Below are 17,394 nucleotides of genomic sequence, written 5' to 3'. Positions count from 1 at the left end.
TTCAGCACACAGGGCGCTGGGATCACACTCGGCTCCAGGCAAAGCCCTTGTTCGGTGCTTTTCTCAACGTTGCAGCCGTGAGAGGGGCTAACAGGACCGAGGAGCCTCCGCACTTCCCGCAGACGGTCACCTTGGGGACAGACCCGAGGACAATCGATGTTGAGCGGCCGTGCCATTGGCCGTGCCCACGAGCGAGTGACCTCGCTCACAAGCTACCAGCTCTCAGATGCTCTCAAACGCCATTGTTGTCGGCCGGTGACAAAGGAACGTTGTCCTATCCGCTTAGGCTGGTTGGCTGAGAGATTAGAGGAGCAGCCGCCGACAGCGAATGAGCGGGACAAGTCCGCTACGTGTGTGCCGTACTTCTGTCTCATTAATATGACGTGTGCGTGCGACGCTTGGCCACGGCGTCCGGCTTTATGGATAAAGTTTATCCAGGGCACCGGCTGACAGCCAATGCCGCCAAAACCCATTTCAGGTCTCCTTGAAGGCTTGAGTTTTTGCACGTCTTCTCCCACCAGCTGACGACGCGCATGCGCGCACACACGGCGCTGAAAGCACGCGCTAGTAGCGCAAACAAGTGTCCAATTAGGGAATACATTTACATTCTCCAAAGACAGCGAGGACTGCAGCGATCAGTCACGGGTAATAGACTGCGAAGGCGCTAAAAATAGGTTTGGACACCTGGGGCCATGGGGAGGGTGGGGGGGCATGGGGGGGACTGCGCTAAGGAGAATAACAATTCAGGGAGAGACGGGAGCGCGCCGGGGCGGGGCTGTGGGAGGGGCTTGGGGCGGGGCGGGGCGGGGCCAGTGGGCCTGGGGGTGCCGGTGGGGCCGGTGGGGATGGTGGAAGTGGGAGGTTTTACTGTGGTACACAGGCGGCGCACATATAAAACAAGTGGTTGCGGGTGTTTTGCGGAAGAAGGTGGTCGCTGATGCTGCGGAGGCGGAGTAACGGATACAGTTAAAGAGCGACACCGCAGCGCTTCTTGCTTTTTATTTGTGTTTTTGTTTACCGGGATGCCGCCGGCGCTCGGGACACCGCGGACGCTGTGAGAAAACTTCTTGTGTTTGAGACGCGGAGAGTCGCGCTGACTCACCCCCCAGGGCGCCTGTTCACGCGCCCACCGGAGCTTCTGCCCCCACGCGCGGGTATTTCCTTATTATTATTATTATATATTTTAATGAACACTACGCTGTCAGCCTTTATTTTGTATCCGCATAAGCAAGCGGAGCGTGTCGCTGTTCCAGCTGCTCTGCGCCTGTGACCTGTATGTGATCATCAAGGATAAATGTAACAATTTCTGCGCTCGGCCCCACGCGGCGACTCCCTGCAGAGCTGTCGGTCTGTGCTCCCGCGAGTCCCGGTGCGGTCCTGTCGCGGTTTTTCCAGCCTCTTCTCAGGAAACGTCTCGCTGCAGTTATTGTGAATAATCACATCGCCGTTTCCCTTTTTTTTCCTAACAGAGAGTAAAAACACAGGTTCCCATAATAAAGAAATCAGTGCATCTCAGGCTGAACCGTAATAATTGCGCACCAGCTTTATGAATAACGTAATTATTATCTGACCTAAGTGTGCCTTCCGAGCGCAATAATAACGCCGTTATTAACGGTCCCTTTTTTAACGTTTTTTACATAAATCCCCGCGATATTTTGCGGACTCTTGTTTACATGGTTTTTTTTGCCACACACAGTGTTTGCCTTTTTTTATTGGTGACTAACCTCGATACTTCGACTACATGAGCATGAGATATAATTAATAAATAAAAAAAAAAAAAAAAAAAAAAAAGCCATCAAAGGACTAGAAGCGATTCGAGCCCAACACCATCAGTGACCTCGAGAACCGGCAGCGATGACGGACGGTGCGCGGCACCGGGGAGGCGCGCCCCCCTCCACTGGCGGGGACGGCTCCTCGGACCCGGGCAAGGACGCGGGCACTGGTGGAGTGGCTCTCAAGAAGGAGATCGGCCTGATCAGCGCCTGCGGCATCATTGTGGGTGAGTCCTGCCGTCCCCGTTGGGGTTCCGTCCTCGCAGAGTGAAGGACTTGGGTTCAAATCCTGCTCCTCTGATTCAGCTGCTAAGTGTGAACTGGTGCAGTAAAAAATACCCTGCTGTAATGAGTGGCAACTGGTTGTAAAGTCCACCATACCACGTGTCATCTAGAAAAAGGAGTTTGCTAAATAATTATAATTAGGTTTGCTGAAACCAGCTACTGCAGCATCGGTTCATTGCCCACCCATCAATCTTGCACTGTTGGCTCTAGTCCGAAGTTGCTGGGTGAAGGTCAGGTGACCACACCTCCGGCAGGTGCGCCTCGCTTGGGCCTTTCAGGTGACTTGGGACACCTGATTCAGTCATTTCTTCAGTTCACCTTGGACTTGATTAATTTTCAACTGCACTTGGGTTCTGTACCCTGAGACATGTCAATTATTGCCTCTTATCAGGTAGGACTAATCATAGGTGAGACTTGATGCATGACTAGAATGGTGCCAGGGACACGTCATTCCGCGTTTCGGTTATGTAGTCTCAGTCAAATGTTTGAGCACAGTTGCTGGAATCTGGTTGACAGGTTTCAGTAGGAACTCATCCAGCAGCATTTCTTCTGCAGCAGTTCCCAAAGTGCAGGACCCCTGTGGGTTGCTGTGCTTGGACTCTTCTGTCCAGCTCCTCCCAAGTTCTGCCCAGGTTGCCAGCATTTACTCAAACCTTTGTCTTGTACTGTACTTTTGTCCCCCTGCCTTGACATGTGTCAGAGGCAGTGTTCACATTTGTTCGTTTAGCTCAGACTTCTTCCAAAGCAGCTTACAGTGTTGATCTGCTTACAATTATTTACCCATTTGTACAGCTGGGTAATTTTACTGGAGAAATTTTGGGTTAAGTACCTTGCTCAAGGATACTGCAGCTAGCGGTAAGAGTCAAACCTACAACCTTTGGGTTAAAAGGCAACAGCTCTAACCACTACACTACCAGTTATCCTGTGGGTAGGTTAAGAGTGATTCCTGCTGCTGCAGCTTGCTAAGCTATGGGTTGAGGCTGAACCGTAATAATTGTGCACCTTGTACCGGCCTCTCAACTGTAATGCAGTTGAGGTACAAACCACATCAATCCAGTTAACACTTGCAGGGGTGTTGGCCCTGGACTCTGTACACTTGCTGGGTGTTGGCCCACTGTTGTGGTGACCTTGAGTGAAGAACATCCAGCGAGAACTTCTTGGACTGATGGGTAAGGCCTCTGCTGTGAAATGCAGATGAGCAGCGCTGTTCTTGTCAAGATGCTGCCTAAGCCTTTTTTTTTTTTTTTTTTTTTTTTTTTTTTTCCCCCCCCCTCCCTTCTCACGTTAAGTATTACGCAGCGTTATGTTAATAACAGATATATCTTTAGTAGTGATAAAGTCCCTTTGATTCCAGCTGTTTTCACCATGTATTCCTGAAATGACATATTTCACCACATCATTTTTGAGAAGACAATTTGTGGTGAAAAGTAACGAGTATTTTGACAAATTCGCCCAAAGCGATGGGTTGGAAGGTGAGCTGGCTCAACATGCAGCCCACCGGGAACTGAGAACAAGAGACTTCTGGAATGGTCTTTAAGATAGAGTTGGGTGTGGGGAGCCCATTCCTAATGGAGCCATTTGGTGCTCCTCTGCCAAGAACCCCGGGCTTTTCAGTGAAGCAGAAACCCAATGACCCCAATAAGGCACAAGACAGGCTGTCACGTTATTCAGGTCCTCCTCCTTCTTCAAAGACTATTCCTGCCACAGCAGATTCGAGACCTTTGGTTCCCGCAGTCAAGCTCCAAACTCTTCTTGTGCACCTGCACACCACTCATGTTCAGTCATGTTATCAAACTGTGTGATTTATTGCCCTGCAACTGTTAGCTGTTCCTGGTATCCTGCCCTCGACGAAGCTCGTCTGTAAAGGAAAGGGGATAGGGGACAACTTTTACACGTTGCCCACTTGGAATCCCGTGCACAGTGAGCAGCTTAAATGTGGAGCCAAGTCTTGGGGAAGTCTTGACCCTGTTGGCAGCAACGAAGACCGCTCAGACAAGAGCCGACTAGAAGATCTTCGGCTCACTTTGGGGCTTCAGCGACTTATGGAGAATCAGCCGAGACACCTCTAGGTCCTGGAACACCATGAAAGGGGAGAAAGCGTCTCTTAAGCAAAGAAATCCAATCAAAGGGGTTTATGCTGATGGTATTCCAGTATGCACATTCTTCTTGTGCTCTCCAGAATTAAAATGTTATAAAGGGTTATATAACAGGAGAGCAGTGGGTTTCGAAACCCCTTCACCAGCATGGTCAGCCTGGTGTGTGCTGGGGGATTTTGTATTTAATTGGGAATTAAATGTTTGAGATGCAGGACCAGCTGAGTGGCTGGGGGCTCTACAGTATGGCATGGAGCTACAAAGTGTGGCATAAGAACTCAATCTTGGAAAGGACTTGACGTTCACTGCCAAAGAGCACCTGTCATTGTGCAAGCAAACAATGACTGTGTGGGTTTTTCACTTGAACATAAGATTTTAACTGTGGCCGTACCTGGTTACATATTACTTGATTGCTTGATCTGTCCTACCTGGGCTGTTGGTTCATTACAGTTTTACACAGTGAGGTTTTTCTCTAGTAATTGCTGGATAAATTAGATAAAGAGAAATTTTTCATTTTAGCTTTCATTCTGGATCATGCGATTGATGAGTAAGTCGTGAAGTTCTCAGTTGTGTTCGACTGGAATGAGGTTAAATGAAACAGGATCCTGAGATTGAGGAAAGGAGCCCAGATGTGTGGTTGGAGTCAAGGTCTGGTTAGTGGTTTTAAACTGCGCTTGGGATGGAAACCGTTCACCGGTGTATGGCAGTTCTGCTGCTTAGGTTCACAGTATTGTCATGGTCCTGATCCTGCAGTTGCTGTGGAACATGTTGGGCTCACATGAGCGGCGGGGATGGAGCGTTCATGCTAAGAAGGATCACTAGATACAATGCTAGAGAGATCTAGGAACAAGCTGATAGAAGTGTGTGTAAGTTCACTTAAGAGCTCCACCCCAACCCCCAGCTTGATGTGCACGTGAGCCTTTGGGCTTGGTGTGGTTTGAGTCACATGTTCTTGAAAATGTGAAGTTGGTCATGATGTCTACGACACAGGCTTCCTCTTGTGCAGAACCCTGCTGATCCTCCACTGCAACACCTTGACGGAGCACTAAAAAATAGCTGTGGACACCAGCAGCTCCACAAAGACTCCTCAGTGAGACCAATGCTCATCAGTCTCTTTGTTCTATGACACCAGGTCAGCAGAGCAAGTTCATAACGCGTCTCCTGTTGACAGAAGTCCGCCTTTTGATCTGCTGACCTGCTCCCCATCTGTCATGTCACTCTTTTGAGGTTCTTCCTGTGCCTCGCACCGCCTCGTCTTTCCTTCTTCTCTTTGGCTGGTGCCATAACTGCTCGCACTGTCTTGCGGGTGTCTGACAGGTTAGGGTTAGACATACTCCATGACCACCTTCTGTCGCCCTTTGTTTCGTTCCACAGAAGTGTCTTGGATGTCACTTCTCAAATAGCTTTTGTTTTTAAAGTCTCCCAAATGTAGGGGCATAATGGTTAGAGCTGCTGCCTTCATCTCCAAAAGTCACAAGTTCAAATCCCACCTCCTGCTGTAGAACCCTTGAACAAGGTACTTACCCTGAATTGCCCCATGAAAAATTTCCCAACTCTATAAATGCTAAGTAACTAAGTTAACACTGAAAGTTGTGTTCGAGCAAAGAGTCAGAGAAAGGAATAAGGGTAAATATCTGGATAAATTCTGAATTTAAGTGTCTCTGCACTTGTTTGTTTTTTTTTTTTTTTTTTTTTTTTAAACACGACCACATTTCAGATGTCAGCAGGACACCAGTGTAAATGTGTAGGTGCTGGAGAGCCAGGTCTTTATATATTTAAATCCAGGTATGCATGATCAGGGCCTCTGCTCTCGTTGTGCTCATCCCTCCAGACAGCTCTACTAGGAATGCTGATAATGTTTCATACTAATGAGTAAGGATTATTACTGGACAGTCTCCGTCTAGAAACCCGAGACACTGCCCTACTTTCCCTTTAATGGTACAACCTTGTGAGCTGAGTACACTGCGAAGCGACAGTAGACGCAGTGATAATAACATCCTTTTTTTTTTTTTTTCCTCTCTTCCCCCTCGCTGTCAGGTAATATCATTGGCTCAGGGATATTCGTGAGTCCAAAGGGAGTCCTGGAGAACGCCAGCTCGGTCGGCCTGGCGCTCATTGTGTGGATCGTGACGGGAATCATCACTGCCATCGGGGCACTGTGCTATGCAGAGCTGGGCGTCACCATCCCCAAGTCGGGGGGGGACTACTCCTACGTGAAGGACATCTTTGGAGGACTAGCAGGGTGAGAGCTGAGGAGAAGCGGCGATGAGCTCAGAGCAAAGCCAGTGAAAGCAGTGCCATGTTGGTTATTAAAGCCATGGTGTACGCATCGCTGCAAAACATCTAGAGGTAGAACACTTGTTAGCAGAAGGGTGCGAGAAGATGAATTAACGCTTCTTTTTTAAGAATATCGAATGCTGTTGAGACACCAGCTGCTGAGACACAAACACAAACTCGCTGGTGGCTCTGTCACTTTCATCAAAACCGAACGGAGGTGAAATTTTTTTTATATATATATTCACACGACCGAGGAAATATTTAAAATATTCACATTTAACTGAGGTGAAAATTTGAACATGCATTCAGTCGAAGCCACACAAGAAGGGCTGAACCGTCACCACGCTGCTCGAAGAGATGCACGTCACTCAGAATCTTGCACAGATTTTCATGACAGAGAATTAAAATTGTCTAATATTGGAATCGAAAACCGTTCCTCTAAACTGTTGTGTGTAAAATGGGGAAAAATGATCAGTTTGGTTCGTTCTTCTCCAGCCGCCACCAGCACCAACACACGTGTCCAGTTTCCTAGTTTGTGACTTTTGTGTGTCCTGCTGCTTCCAGCCCTGCTCTGTGAGCGTGTTGCCAACCGTGTCCCTCTTTCCAGGTTCCTGCGCCTGTGGATTGCCGTGCTGGTCATCTACCCCACCAACCAGGCTGTAATCGCACTCACTTTCTCCAACTACGTGCTGCAGCCCCTGTTCCCCACCTGCTTTCCTCCTGAGAATGGGCTGCGGCTGTTGGCTGCAGTCTGTCTGTGTGAGTAACCTTGTTGGACATCGGTTCCTCTGCTCATGCTTACCGTGTTTCACTTTTTCTTTTCAACTTGACATATCCAGGAGTCAAACACAAACCTCATGCCAGGGCACCAAGGCAACACTTTTTGGAAGGGCACCATGTCCAAATAAATCAAAACTGAGCTGTAAGGCATTGGGTTGTGAGGAGGACTTGAAAACGTGGAGAACCAGCAGTCAGTGATGGGGTCGGGGGGGTGGTAGATGATTTAGGGTCCTTTGTACAAACCTCACACGTCAGGTAGGAATATCACGTAGAGGTGTGACACCGAGACCAGGAGACACAGAAATGGCCAAGCAGTGGCCCAGCACCACCCACAAAACAGAAGAACCTCGTATCCCACTTCTTCCTCTGAAAGAAGTGGACTTGCACCCCACACTCTAAACAGCCATACAGCTCAGAAATATCCACAGTCTTTAATATTGTTTCCTGTGGACACCTGCTGTGAGCAATAACCCATGTTCTTGGTCTCTCACAGGGCCTCACATGAGCCCAATTATGCGCAGACTTTACACATCTGTCCATATTTAATTTGAGTGATATAACTGCACAAAGTGTGAACCTATTGCTGGGCAGATTAGCACTCTCTCATTGATATGGGGGCCCTTCCGTTGTGCTGACTTTGCATTCTGGCCAGTTTTTGGTCTTTCGAGGAGTAGAGATTAGTGAGGCTAATGCAGTCCCCGGCTCTCACTGGAACACACGCTGATCGGACTGGGTCAGCTGTTTCCGTACCGGGTTTTAGTCAGGTAAGTGTCGCCTGGCAGGTTTCCGGGGGGGGAAAAAAAAGCTGAGTGGCCATATTTTTGTGTCACCCTCGTTGCCGGGCCATTCTTCTCCATGGCTCGAGGAAACTGGGTGAAGAGTTAGCAGAGCGAGCAGGACGGATTTCCTTTTTTTCTTTTCTGCCGCCTTCATCACTGGGATTTTCGCTCCTCCAAGTTCACAGTCCTCTTATAAGGACTGAGTCCTGTGTCAGGGACTTCAGCTCAAAAGAGTCATATGGAGTTATGAATATTGTGTGGACCCTCCCTACCGTAACCTCTTAGGTTGTTTTTCTCCTCACACGGGCAAAGATGGAGGCTTCAGCATGACTGTGTTCCCTTGGCAACGTGTGGATCACGTTACGTCCCCTCGGGCGTGTTTGTCTACAGCTGTCATGGCATCCAGGGAAAGTGTTCACTTGTAGATGGCTGTACGTAGTCCTCACAAAGATGACCGTTTTGTTGTACAGGTGGGCAGTTCCGAAATCTGGAACGTGCCGAAAACTGAAAAGCATCTCGAAATTTTGGCGCCGACCTGTGAAAAGAAAAGCTGATGATGGCGGCGCTGATGTTCCCTCTTGGAGAGCCTCAAGCTCCCAGAGAAATTAACATTTACTGCACGTGTATATTGCGTGCACAGGTGTTTAGGTCACTCTAGACCTGTGTGCGTCTCAAGTTTTGCTGAGTTTTTTTTCTTAGACTTGAGGAATACTAGATTTACACTTTGTCCCGCTATTTGTTACCACATTTTTACTGTATAAATAAACCATAATGCATTTATTTATTTAGCAGCTTAGTGTCAAGTGACTATTTACCCATTTATACAGGTGGATAATTTTTACTGGAGCAAACTGGGAGTAAGTACCTTGCTCAAGGGTACTACAGGTGGAGGTGGGATTCAAACCTGTGACCTTTTGGGTCCGAGGCAGTAGCTCTAACCCCTACACACCAGCTGCCCATGTTGTACTATTTATAGTCTATTCATACATTTTGCTACTGAAATATTAATGTGTTTGATGAGGAGATGCTGCCTTAGAACCTGTGGGGGGTGTTACATAATATACAGTATCTGTATCTCGGTACTGCATTACCTTTCTGAAGTCCTGAAAATTCTGTTCCGAAACACATCTGGCCCCAAGGGATTTGGATAAGGGGCTGTGAACCTGCATTAGTGTATTTTTTCACTGGTCTGTAGTGTGACACAGAGGTGTGTTATGTGTATTGTGAGATTTTGCTGTAGTCAGGACTTTGTGGTCTCCTCCCTTAGGCCTCCTCCATGTTTCTCCCCAGACATCTGCTAGATTGCAACACAACTGGCTACAAAACACCAAAAAAAAGTCTCATCACCAGCTCCTCTGGGTGTTTCGGGGTCCTAATTATTCCAGCAGAATGGGCAGCGATGTGGGTTTGATGACCTTTGACACGACGAAGGGGTTTGAAATGTGACGGCAAACAAGTGTGTTGAGTGAGTCTCGGCTGGACAAAGTCTCCCTTGGTAGTTCAGCGAGTTGAGTTTGGACCGAAGGTCGATGGATTTTAATGGTTTTATGGCAAAACGTGCCGCGCCGGTGTGCTGCTATGTCGCCGCTCCTCTTCACGTGATTCTGCGCTCGCCTGTCTGGCGCTGCCAGTCAGTGTGTCCACAGCGGTGTCCACTTCTGGCTGAGATGATCCCCACCCTGTTGTACAATGTTCACTGATGGTTTGTCCATCGGAGAAAATCACAGCCCTTCATTTCATGAGTCGGACCTGGGTTCTGCTTCCCTTGTGCACAAACCTCATCTCAGTTGGGTCCCACGATGGAACGGCCGTTATCTTCACCGCACCAATGCTTGTGAAGGTCCTTTGGCTGCTCTGCAATAAGGAACGTGTCCACAACCCTCACTGAGTTTTTCCTCGTCCTACAGTGTTGCTGACGTGGGTCAACTGTGCCAGCGTGCGCTGGGCCACCCGAGTCCAGGACATCTTCACGGCGGGGAAGCTGCTCGCTCTGGCCCTCATCATTATCATGGGCATCGTGCAGATCTGCAAGGGTACGGCTCAGTCTTGTCCTTCTCCCGTGCGTGTGCGTGTTTGCGCGCATGTGTCCCTGTCTGCTGCCTGCTCTGCACTTTCTTTAGATTATTGTGAATGTGAATTAAGTTCTGTTTTGTTGTCCAGCCTTTTCCCTTGTGTCCAAAAGGGTTTTACATGTCCTAATGTTAGTTTCCCCACACAGCAGAAACACCGAAGAGATGACGTTGGCAGCAGGCAGAGATTTAGTTTCCATTCGACTATTGGATACATTTACATTTATTTGTTTAGCAGATGCTTTTCTCCAAAGCGACGTCCATCTCGGTAAACAAAACGATGGTGCGTCACAACAGCGCAGAGAGACGTGGCTGCAGATGCGTGATCCTTGAGTACAGTCAGTTTGTCTCACACAGTGGTATAATAAACGATTGGCCGTATGTGGGGTTTATTTCATTATTTACGTAGTACATGTTGATGGAGCACGTGGGAGATCAGGGTGAAGTGGGTCTGAAAAAGATGTTTCAAGGACCTTCTTGTGTGTTGAGAGGGATTCAGCAGCTCTGAGGGAGAGAGGGAGCTCACGGCACCACATGAGAGCCAGAACTGAGAACCTTTGACCTTTTCACTTTGAACCTCTTGTGTGTGGGACCTGCAGGCTCCAGGCTGCAAGTGCTTCATGTGGAAGTAGTACTTTCAGAACACAACCACTGTGCTTCTTGTCTTGAGCTCTGGTGGATGCACATCTCTGCATTAAGCTTCACTGCCCGGCGCCATTCTCTGTTTGCTAGCATCCATTTGCTGTGCCAGAACAGGCGCCGAGATGTGCGTCGCCACAGAAACCACACCAGTGGAGTGGGACCGCTGTGTCACCTGGTTCTTGCTGGACATCACAAATGTCTTTTTGTTCCTTTCCGCCAGACCACTGACCTCCCTCCCTCCCTTCCTTCCTGATGACCCGCATCAGCTGAACCCGATAACAAGTCACGTGCATTGCATCATAAATGAGCAACCCCAAGACCTTTGGCCGCAGGCTTTTCGAGGGCTGTCGCAGATATCATCCCCCTTGCTTAGTTCCGCCAAAAAAAAAAGTTCATTTCATCACCTCCTGCAGAGCAGTGAACTCTGGGTAAATGAAAGCGCAGCATTCCTGAAGATCTGCGGAAAGGTCATCCAGTTCTGATGGCCACTATAATGCTGACAGGGCTGGATGTTTCGGGATCTGCTAGTAACAACATCGGCAATCGCGGTAATTCCACACGTCTCAGTAGTAAGAAGCGGGAACAGCGCAACAATGGGCCCAACATACAGAGCAAACAGTGTGACACTTTGGTCTGCGTGAGTCTCAGATGGGCGATAAATGTAATGAACCGTACGTGGGAACCGGCCGCTGCAAACAAAGCCATCGCCCCACTGTCTTGTACTCACCTGTTTGTTTTGTGTGGGGGTTTTTTTTTTTTTTTTTGGCGGGGGGTAATTATTTATTTAGCAGGGGGGAGCAGTGGGTTGGACCTTGTCCTGCTCTCCGTGGGTCTGGGGTTTAATCCCGCTTGGGGTGCCTTGTGATGGACTGGCGTCCCATTCTGGGTGTGTCCCCTCCCCCTCCAACCTTACGCTCTGTGTTGCCGGGTTAGGCTCCGGCTCCTCGCGACCCTGTATGGGACAAATGGTTCAGATGATGATGATGATGATGATGATGACATTTATTTAGCAAGAGGGTGCGGTGGCGCAGCGGGTTTGGCAGCGTTCTGCTCTCCGCTGGGTCTGGGGTTCGAGCCCTGCTTGGGGTGCCTTGTGATGGACTAATGTCCCATCCTGGGTGTGTCCCCTCCCCCTCCAGCCTTGCGCCCTGTGTTGCCGGGTTAGACTCCGGCTCCCCGTGACCCCACTTGGGACAAGCGGCTTCTGAAGGTGTGTGTGTGTGTGTGTGTGTGTGTGTGTGTGTGTGTGTGTGAGAGAGACTCCTCAGGAGGAGTTCTGTTCTGATACACTTTTAGTATTTTCCCCTGACATGTACGTCTACATAAAGAAATACTAATGTAAAGTAGATTTACAGACATTTGCGATGTGTCTGACATTCACTACATCCCTTCTGCTGCTTCTGAAAGTTAAGCGTAGCTGTTTTAAGAAGATCTCAGAGAGGCGAAGGGGGTTAGCGGGTCTGGGGGGATTGAGCGGGACTCGCGTGATTCCCTCGGGACCGGCATTACCGCCGAGTGACCGAGCAGCGGATTAAAGTCCACATACCTTCTGTGCCTCTGAGGCCTCTGCATCTCTGCTTCCATCCACCCTCAGTCTCTCTCACACTCGCACGCTCTCTGTTCAAAAACAACATGAGTTGTGTCCTTCTGGGTGACGTGTGCAAGTCCCTTAGGGTCAATGCTCAACAAACACTACCTGTCTGGGTAGTTGAGCTGCAAAAACCATGAATGTACCTGTCTGTCGCACTGATCCTCGCTGTCTGTCCATCTCGCTCTCTCCCAGGCGAGTACTACTGGCTGGAGCCGGCCCACGCCTTCGAGAGCTTCCAGGAGTATGACGTTGGGCTCATCGCCCTCGCCTTCCTGCAGGGATCCTTCGCTTACGGCGGCTGGAACTTCCTCAACTACGTTACGGAGGAGCTCGTGGACCCTTACACGTGAGCGCCGGCGTCAAGCCAGCTGCATCCCCCCACCCCCATGTGCAGTCAACGAAATGATGTGCCTGTTTCTCTCGGCCCTGCCCAGGAACCTGCCCCGAGCCATCTTCATCTCCATCCCCCTCGTGACGTTCGTCTACGTCTTCGCCAACATCGCCTACGTCACCGCGATGAGCCCTCAGGAGCTGCTGGCCTCCAACGCCGTGGCTGTGGTGAGGAGTCCGTCCGTCCGTCCGTCCCTCCCTCCGGCCAATTTCGCTCACACCTCTATCAATGAGCTCTCCTGCTGCTGGTCGTCTCGGTCCCGCCTGCGGTTGGCGCTTAAATCCTTTCTCAGTTATTTTAGGAATCGTTGTACCAGATCTCACGTTGCACTCATTCACCTCGTTTGAAGTGTCGTTTCTTTCCTTCCTCCTCACTTGTTTTTGGTTTATTCCGTGCTGTCGCCTGTCTCATCATTGCTCTGTGAGGTCCGTGGGTCGACCCGCTCTCCCTCCTCCGGGACGTGACCGTTTGCGTTTCTACATGATCGCTTACTGTCGCTTTAACCGACATCTCTCTCCACCCACCCCTCTTCTCAGACATTTGGTGAGAAGCTTCTGGGAGTGATGTCATGGATCATGCCCATCTCTGTGGCTCTCTCTACCTTCGGGGGGGTCAATGGATCCCTCTTCACCTCGTCCCGGTCAGTCCACACTTCCCATCCCTGTCCACGCACCTCCCTCTTCCCTTCCTCTCTATCACCAACATCTCCTGTGTGTCGCTGGGGTTCGGCCGTCCTCCGCGCCCTCCTCCCGGCCCCCTCGGGTGGATCAGTGTGACCCTGTCGCTGCCTCTCCTCCTGTCCTGTTCACTTTTTAATGCACCGCTGAGCACTGCTGTACTGCTGTTAATGCGCTGCTGCCCATGGCTTGATGGCATCTTTGTCTCCCTGTCTCTCCTCTTGGACAAACTCCAGCCCGAGAGGTGGCGAGCGTCCGTAACGCATCGACTTTCTCTCCCTGCCGCAGGCTCTTTTTTGCGGGGGCCAGAGAGGGACACCTTCCCAGCCTCTTGGCCATGATTCACGTCAAGCGGTGCACCCCAATCCCAGCGCTCCTCTTCACGGTGAGTTCCAGCCCCACTGGAAAGGCGAGACCCAGAACACGGTTGGGGGGGGTCCCCTGCTCTTCCTCTCCCAAGCTGCCGCATCACGAAGACGAGTCTTTGGCCCCTGATGTCCGTCTCTGTCCCATCCAGTGCGTGTCCACCCTGCTGATGCTGTGCACCAGTGACATGTACACACTCATCAACTACGTTGGTTTCATCAACTACCTCTTCTATGGGGTCACTGTGGCCGGACAGATCGTGTTGCGCGTCAAGCAGCCGGAGATGCATCGGCCAATCAAGGTGAGTCGGGGTGGGGGGTTGACTCTCCTCTGTCCGGGATGTGTTTCAACTTTTACTGTCTGTAACAGGAAGACATTTAATGTGGCCACATGAGCTCAGTTTGTGGCTCAGTTGCTGCTCCCGTTCAGTTCAACATATAGTTTGTCTACTGAGGGGATATAAATCCATGTAACTGTTATACGGTGTCCTTGGGGAAATTACTGTCTCATCATTGGCTGAATTATTTGCCGTTATTAGGCATTATTCTAACAACCTGGCTTTTATGAATCGGCTATTTTTAGTTATATAAAAGTCATGTGATATACAGTATCTGATATATTTTATTTATATGTGATTATATCACAAATATGTATGCGGTCATGTTACAGAAAGTCACCTGCCTTCAACATTGTGTGTGTGTGTGTGTGTGTGTGTGTGTGTGTGTGTGTGTGTGTGTGTGTGTGTGTGTGTGTGTGTGTGTGTGTGTGTGTGTTCGTTCATGACCCCCCAGATAAGCCTGGTGTGGCCCGTGATCTACCTGCTCTTCTGGGCCTTCCTGCTCATCTTCTCCCTGTATTCTGAGCCGGTGGTGTGCGGCATTGGTCTGGCCATCATGCTCACGGGGGTCCCAGTCTACTTCCTGGGTGTCTACTGGGACAAGAAGCCCCAGTGCTTCAACACCTTTGTTGGTACGCTGCCTTTCTTAAACAATGCCGTACAAGGGAGGTAACAGCGCAGCATAGTGAGCGACACTGTGGTATTACTCCCTTTTACTTCACTACTAGTGCTGTATGTGACACACATCTGCAGAGAGCCTCTACTTTCACTACTCTACCTTCACATAATGAGCTCATGATGAGGTTAATTTCTTCAGTGAAATCACCCAGTTTGACAAATTCACTTTGGTAGAATTACTGTTATTTCTAATGGGGGAAATAGTTGCTCCCTGGATGAAAAATACGAAAAAAATATATCACCTAAAATTAATCTAAATTTTATGCATGACAATGATATAACATTAACAGATTCGTTAATATCTAGCAAAACTTGTCTTCAATTGTTATGTTTCATTTATTCATTCACTGAGCAGTGCACTTACTCTGAATTACTCCAGTTAATTACCCAGCTGTTTACATGGGTAAATAATTGTGAACAGCTTTACGTCGTATGTCACTTTGGACAAAAGCTTATCAGTTAAGGGTTATGACTTATTAACCTTATTAAGGTTATGAGTGACTGATGTTGCCGATGTGACAGGAAGCCGGAAGCACATAGAAGGTTCTGGAAGGACTGTGACTACGTTTATAAACGGAAGGAAAATATCCAGGCTGACACCAAATATGTATTTCTGTCCCCAAACACCCAATGCAGGTATCTGGAATGAGAATAGAGACTAAAGTATGAGTGGGAAGTTGGACGACGGTAACAGGCAGAAACACCACAGTACAAACACAGTGCCGTAGTAAAAAAGGGTGTATATTTCCATAAGCTGAGACTCTGCTGTAGGACGAAATGTGTATGGTTCACAGGCCATATCGGTGTAATTGTGCCCTAGCAGAGTGCGATGCTGGAGTAAATGCGGGAAACCGGATAGCTGCCACTGGGCAGTAACACTCCGCGGTACCGCGGTCAGCACTAATAAGGCTCTCCGTGTCCACAGACAAGCTGACGTATGGAGGGCAGAAGTTCTGCGTGGTGGTTTACCCAGCGGAGGAAGAGAAGCAAGCTGGAGGGGGGATGGAGGAGAGATCACCTCTCTCTGAGGAGGGGGAGATTGATGTAGGGGTGCAGAAATCGGCAGACTGCTGAACTCTCTCTCTCTCACACACAGAGGAGAATCGTTTTACACTCTGTATGGTTCACATAGGTACACACAGACACATGCCTTCACGCACATATATACATGTATATATCAAAGTATAGATTTTAGTTTTAATTATGGTTATTTTAATTGAGGTATTGTCACACTCATGATGAGTTATTGAACAGGAGGGGATGGACTGGGTTCGTTGGATTCTGTGGACGCTCTTGCTAAATCAGCTGTTCCATTCAGGTAATATTGGAGCACAGGTGGAAGTTTTCCGTGTCTTTATAATATTCTCACTCCAGGACACTGACCTGTTTATTTCCTGCACTCGCACCAAGACACGGCACCTATGTGTGTCTAACTGTTTCCATTTTATTTATCACATGTACAAATCACCTTTTTGTCTCAATTATATTTTCTCAATTTTTATTAGAACTTAGAGCTCAGATAGTTTTAGTTCTTTAATTTTTACTTGCAGATAGCCTATAGTTGGTTTTTTTTTTTTTTTTTTTTTAGAAATTCAAATGCATACACTAAAGGATTTGTACGTACATAATGTAATGGTGATTTCCATTCAGTTTTTAATTATAGTAAGACTTCAAACTGCTACTTTTTAATCATTTCAAATTTTTTAAAATCTGTTTTTGTTTGTTTTGTTTTTACGTTCCTGTGAATGTAGAGGTTTGCTTTTTCTTCTTTTACAGGGCAGGTGTAAATGTCAATGGAAAAATTCCGTTAGTTTAAGAAACATCTGCGGAAGCAGTGGCAGCGTTTTAATGTTGCCTTAATGATATAATCAATACTAGAACATTGCTACTGTTACTGCTCATGGCATTTTTCGTCAGGGTTAAAAAGATTTCTGTCTGCTCCTGGGTGCATCGCTTAACTGTACCTTCGAGTCATATGCGGACGACTGTGGACACATGTTCAGGGGGTTCGATACACAGGTGAAGAGGGAGATCAAACTGATGTCCAGTAGGCAAAACGCTGCAAGACAAACAGAAGATGAACCAAAGTTCACACAGAATCATGCAAACATTTGGACGGACACAAACAAACGTATACATACACACATTCTGCAGCCATATTTAAGTTAAGAGAATCATGAAGATACAGCCAGAACAGAGATAAAACAAGAACTTAATGTGAATCCCCAACCCTGCTGCCCCACACACACATCTAGAAACCTGATATTTATGAACTCTGACTAGTGATGTATGTGAGAGGCAGCAGTCACACAGGCTCTTCTCCTTTCTGTATGTGGGCTATGAATGACTATCATCATCAATGTCAGTTAGTTACACAGCTGCCTCTTTCACTTCAGCACTTCAGGCTGCTTATCCTCTGCAAGCTGGAATCACGACCACTTTATGTGTCTTAAACGACCACCTTCCGGTGGGGAGGCGGTCTCCTACTGCTCAAGATGTCTCAGAGCGAGCGAGACGCCCTCGTACTTACCGACAGTCGCTGGGTTTGGTGTCAGTGCTGGGAAGGGAAAGTAAAACCAGATGTTTCCCTCCATAAATGGGTGCCAGGTGCTGAACTCAGAGGCGGCAGTGGGATCATCCCATGGTTAGATGGCGTG

General features: G+C 48.5%; 1 protein-coding gene across 1 annotated transcript; it reads left to right on the top strand.

Annotated features, from left to right (window-relative positions):
• Positions 1–836: 836 nt before the first annotated feature.
• On the top strand, positions 837–16,307 carry slc7a8a (solute carrier family 7 member 8a). The gene is made up of 11 exons (XM_018748137.2): positions 837–1,999; positions 6,188–6,392; positions 7,035–7,186; positions 9,894–10,019; positions 12,481–12,634; positions 12,723–12,846; positions 13,216–13,319; positions 13,645–13,741; positions 13,874–14,023; positions 14,514–14,691; positions 15,663–16,307. The coding sequence occupies exons 1-11, from the start codon at positions 1,855–1,857 to the stop codon at positions 15,809–15,811; spliced, it is 1,584 nt and encodes a 527-aa protein (XP_018603653.2). The 5' UTR covers positions 837–1,854; the 3' UTR covers positions 15,812–16,307.
• Positions 16,308–17,394: the final 1,087 nt, after the last annotated feature.

Source organism: Scleropages formosus, chromosome 11, assembly GCF_900964775.1.
Source record: "Scleropages formosus chromosome 11, fSclFor1.1, whole genome shotgun sequence".
Taxonomy (NCBI): Eukaryota; Metazoa; Chordata; class Actinopteri; order Osteoglossiformes; family Osteoglossidae; genus Scleropages; species Scleropages formosus.
The sequence above is the reverse complement of the archived record's forward strand: the minus strand, read 5'-3'. Positions and strand labels throughout refer to the sequence as shown.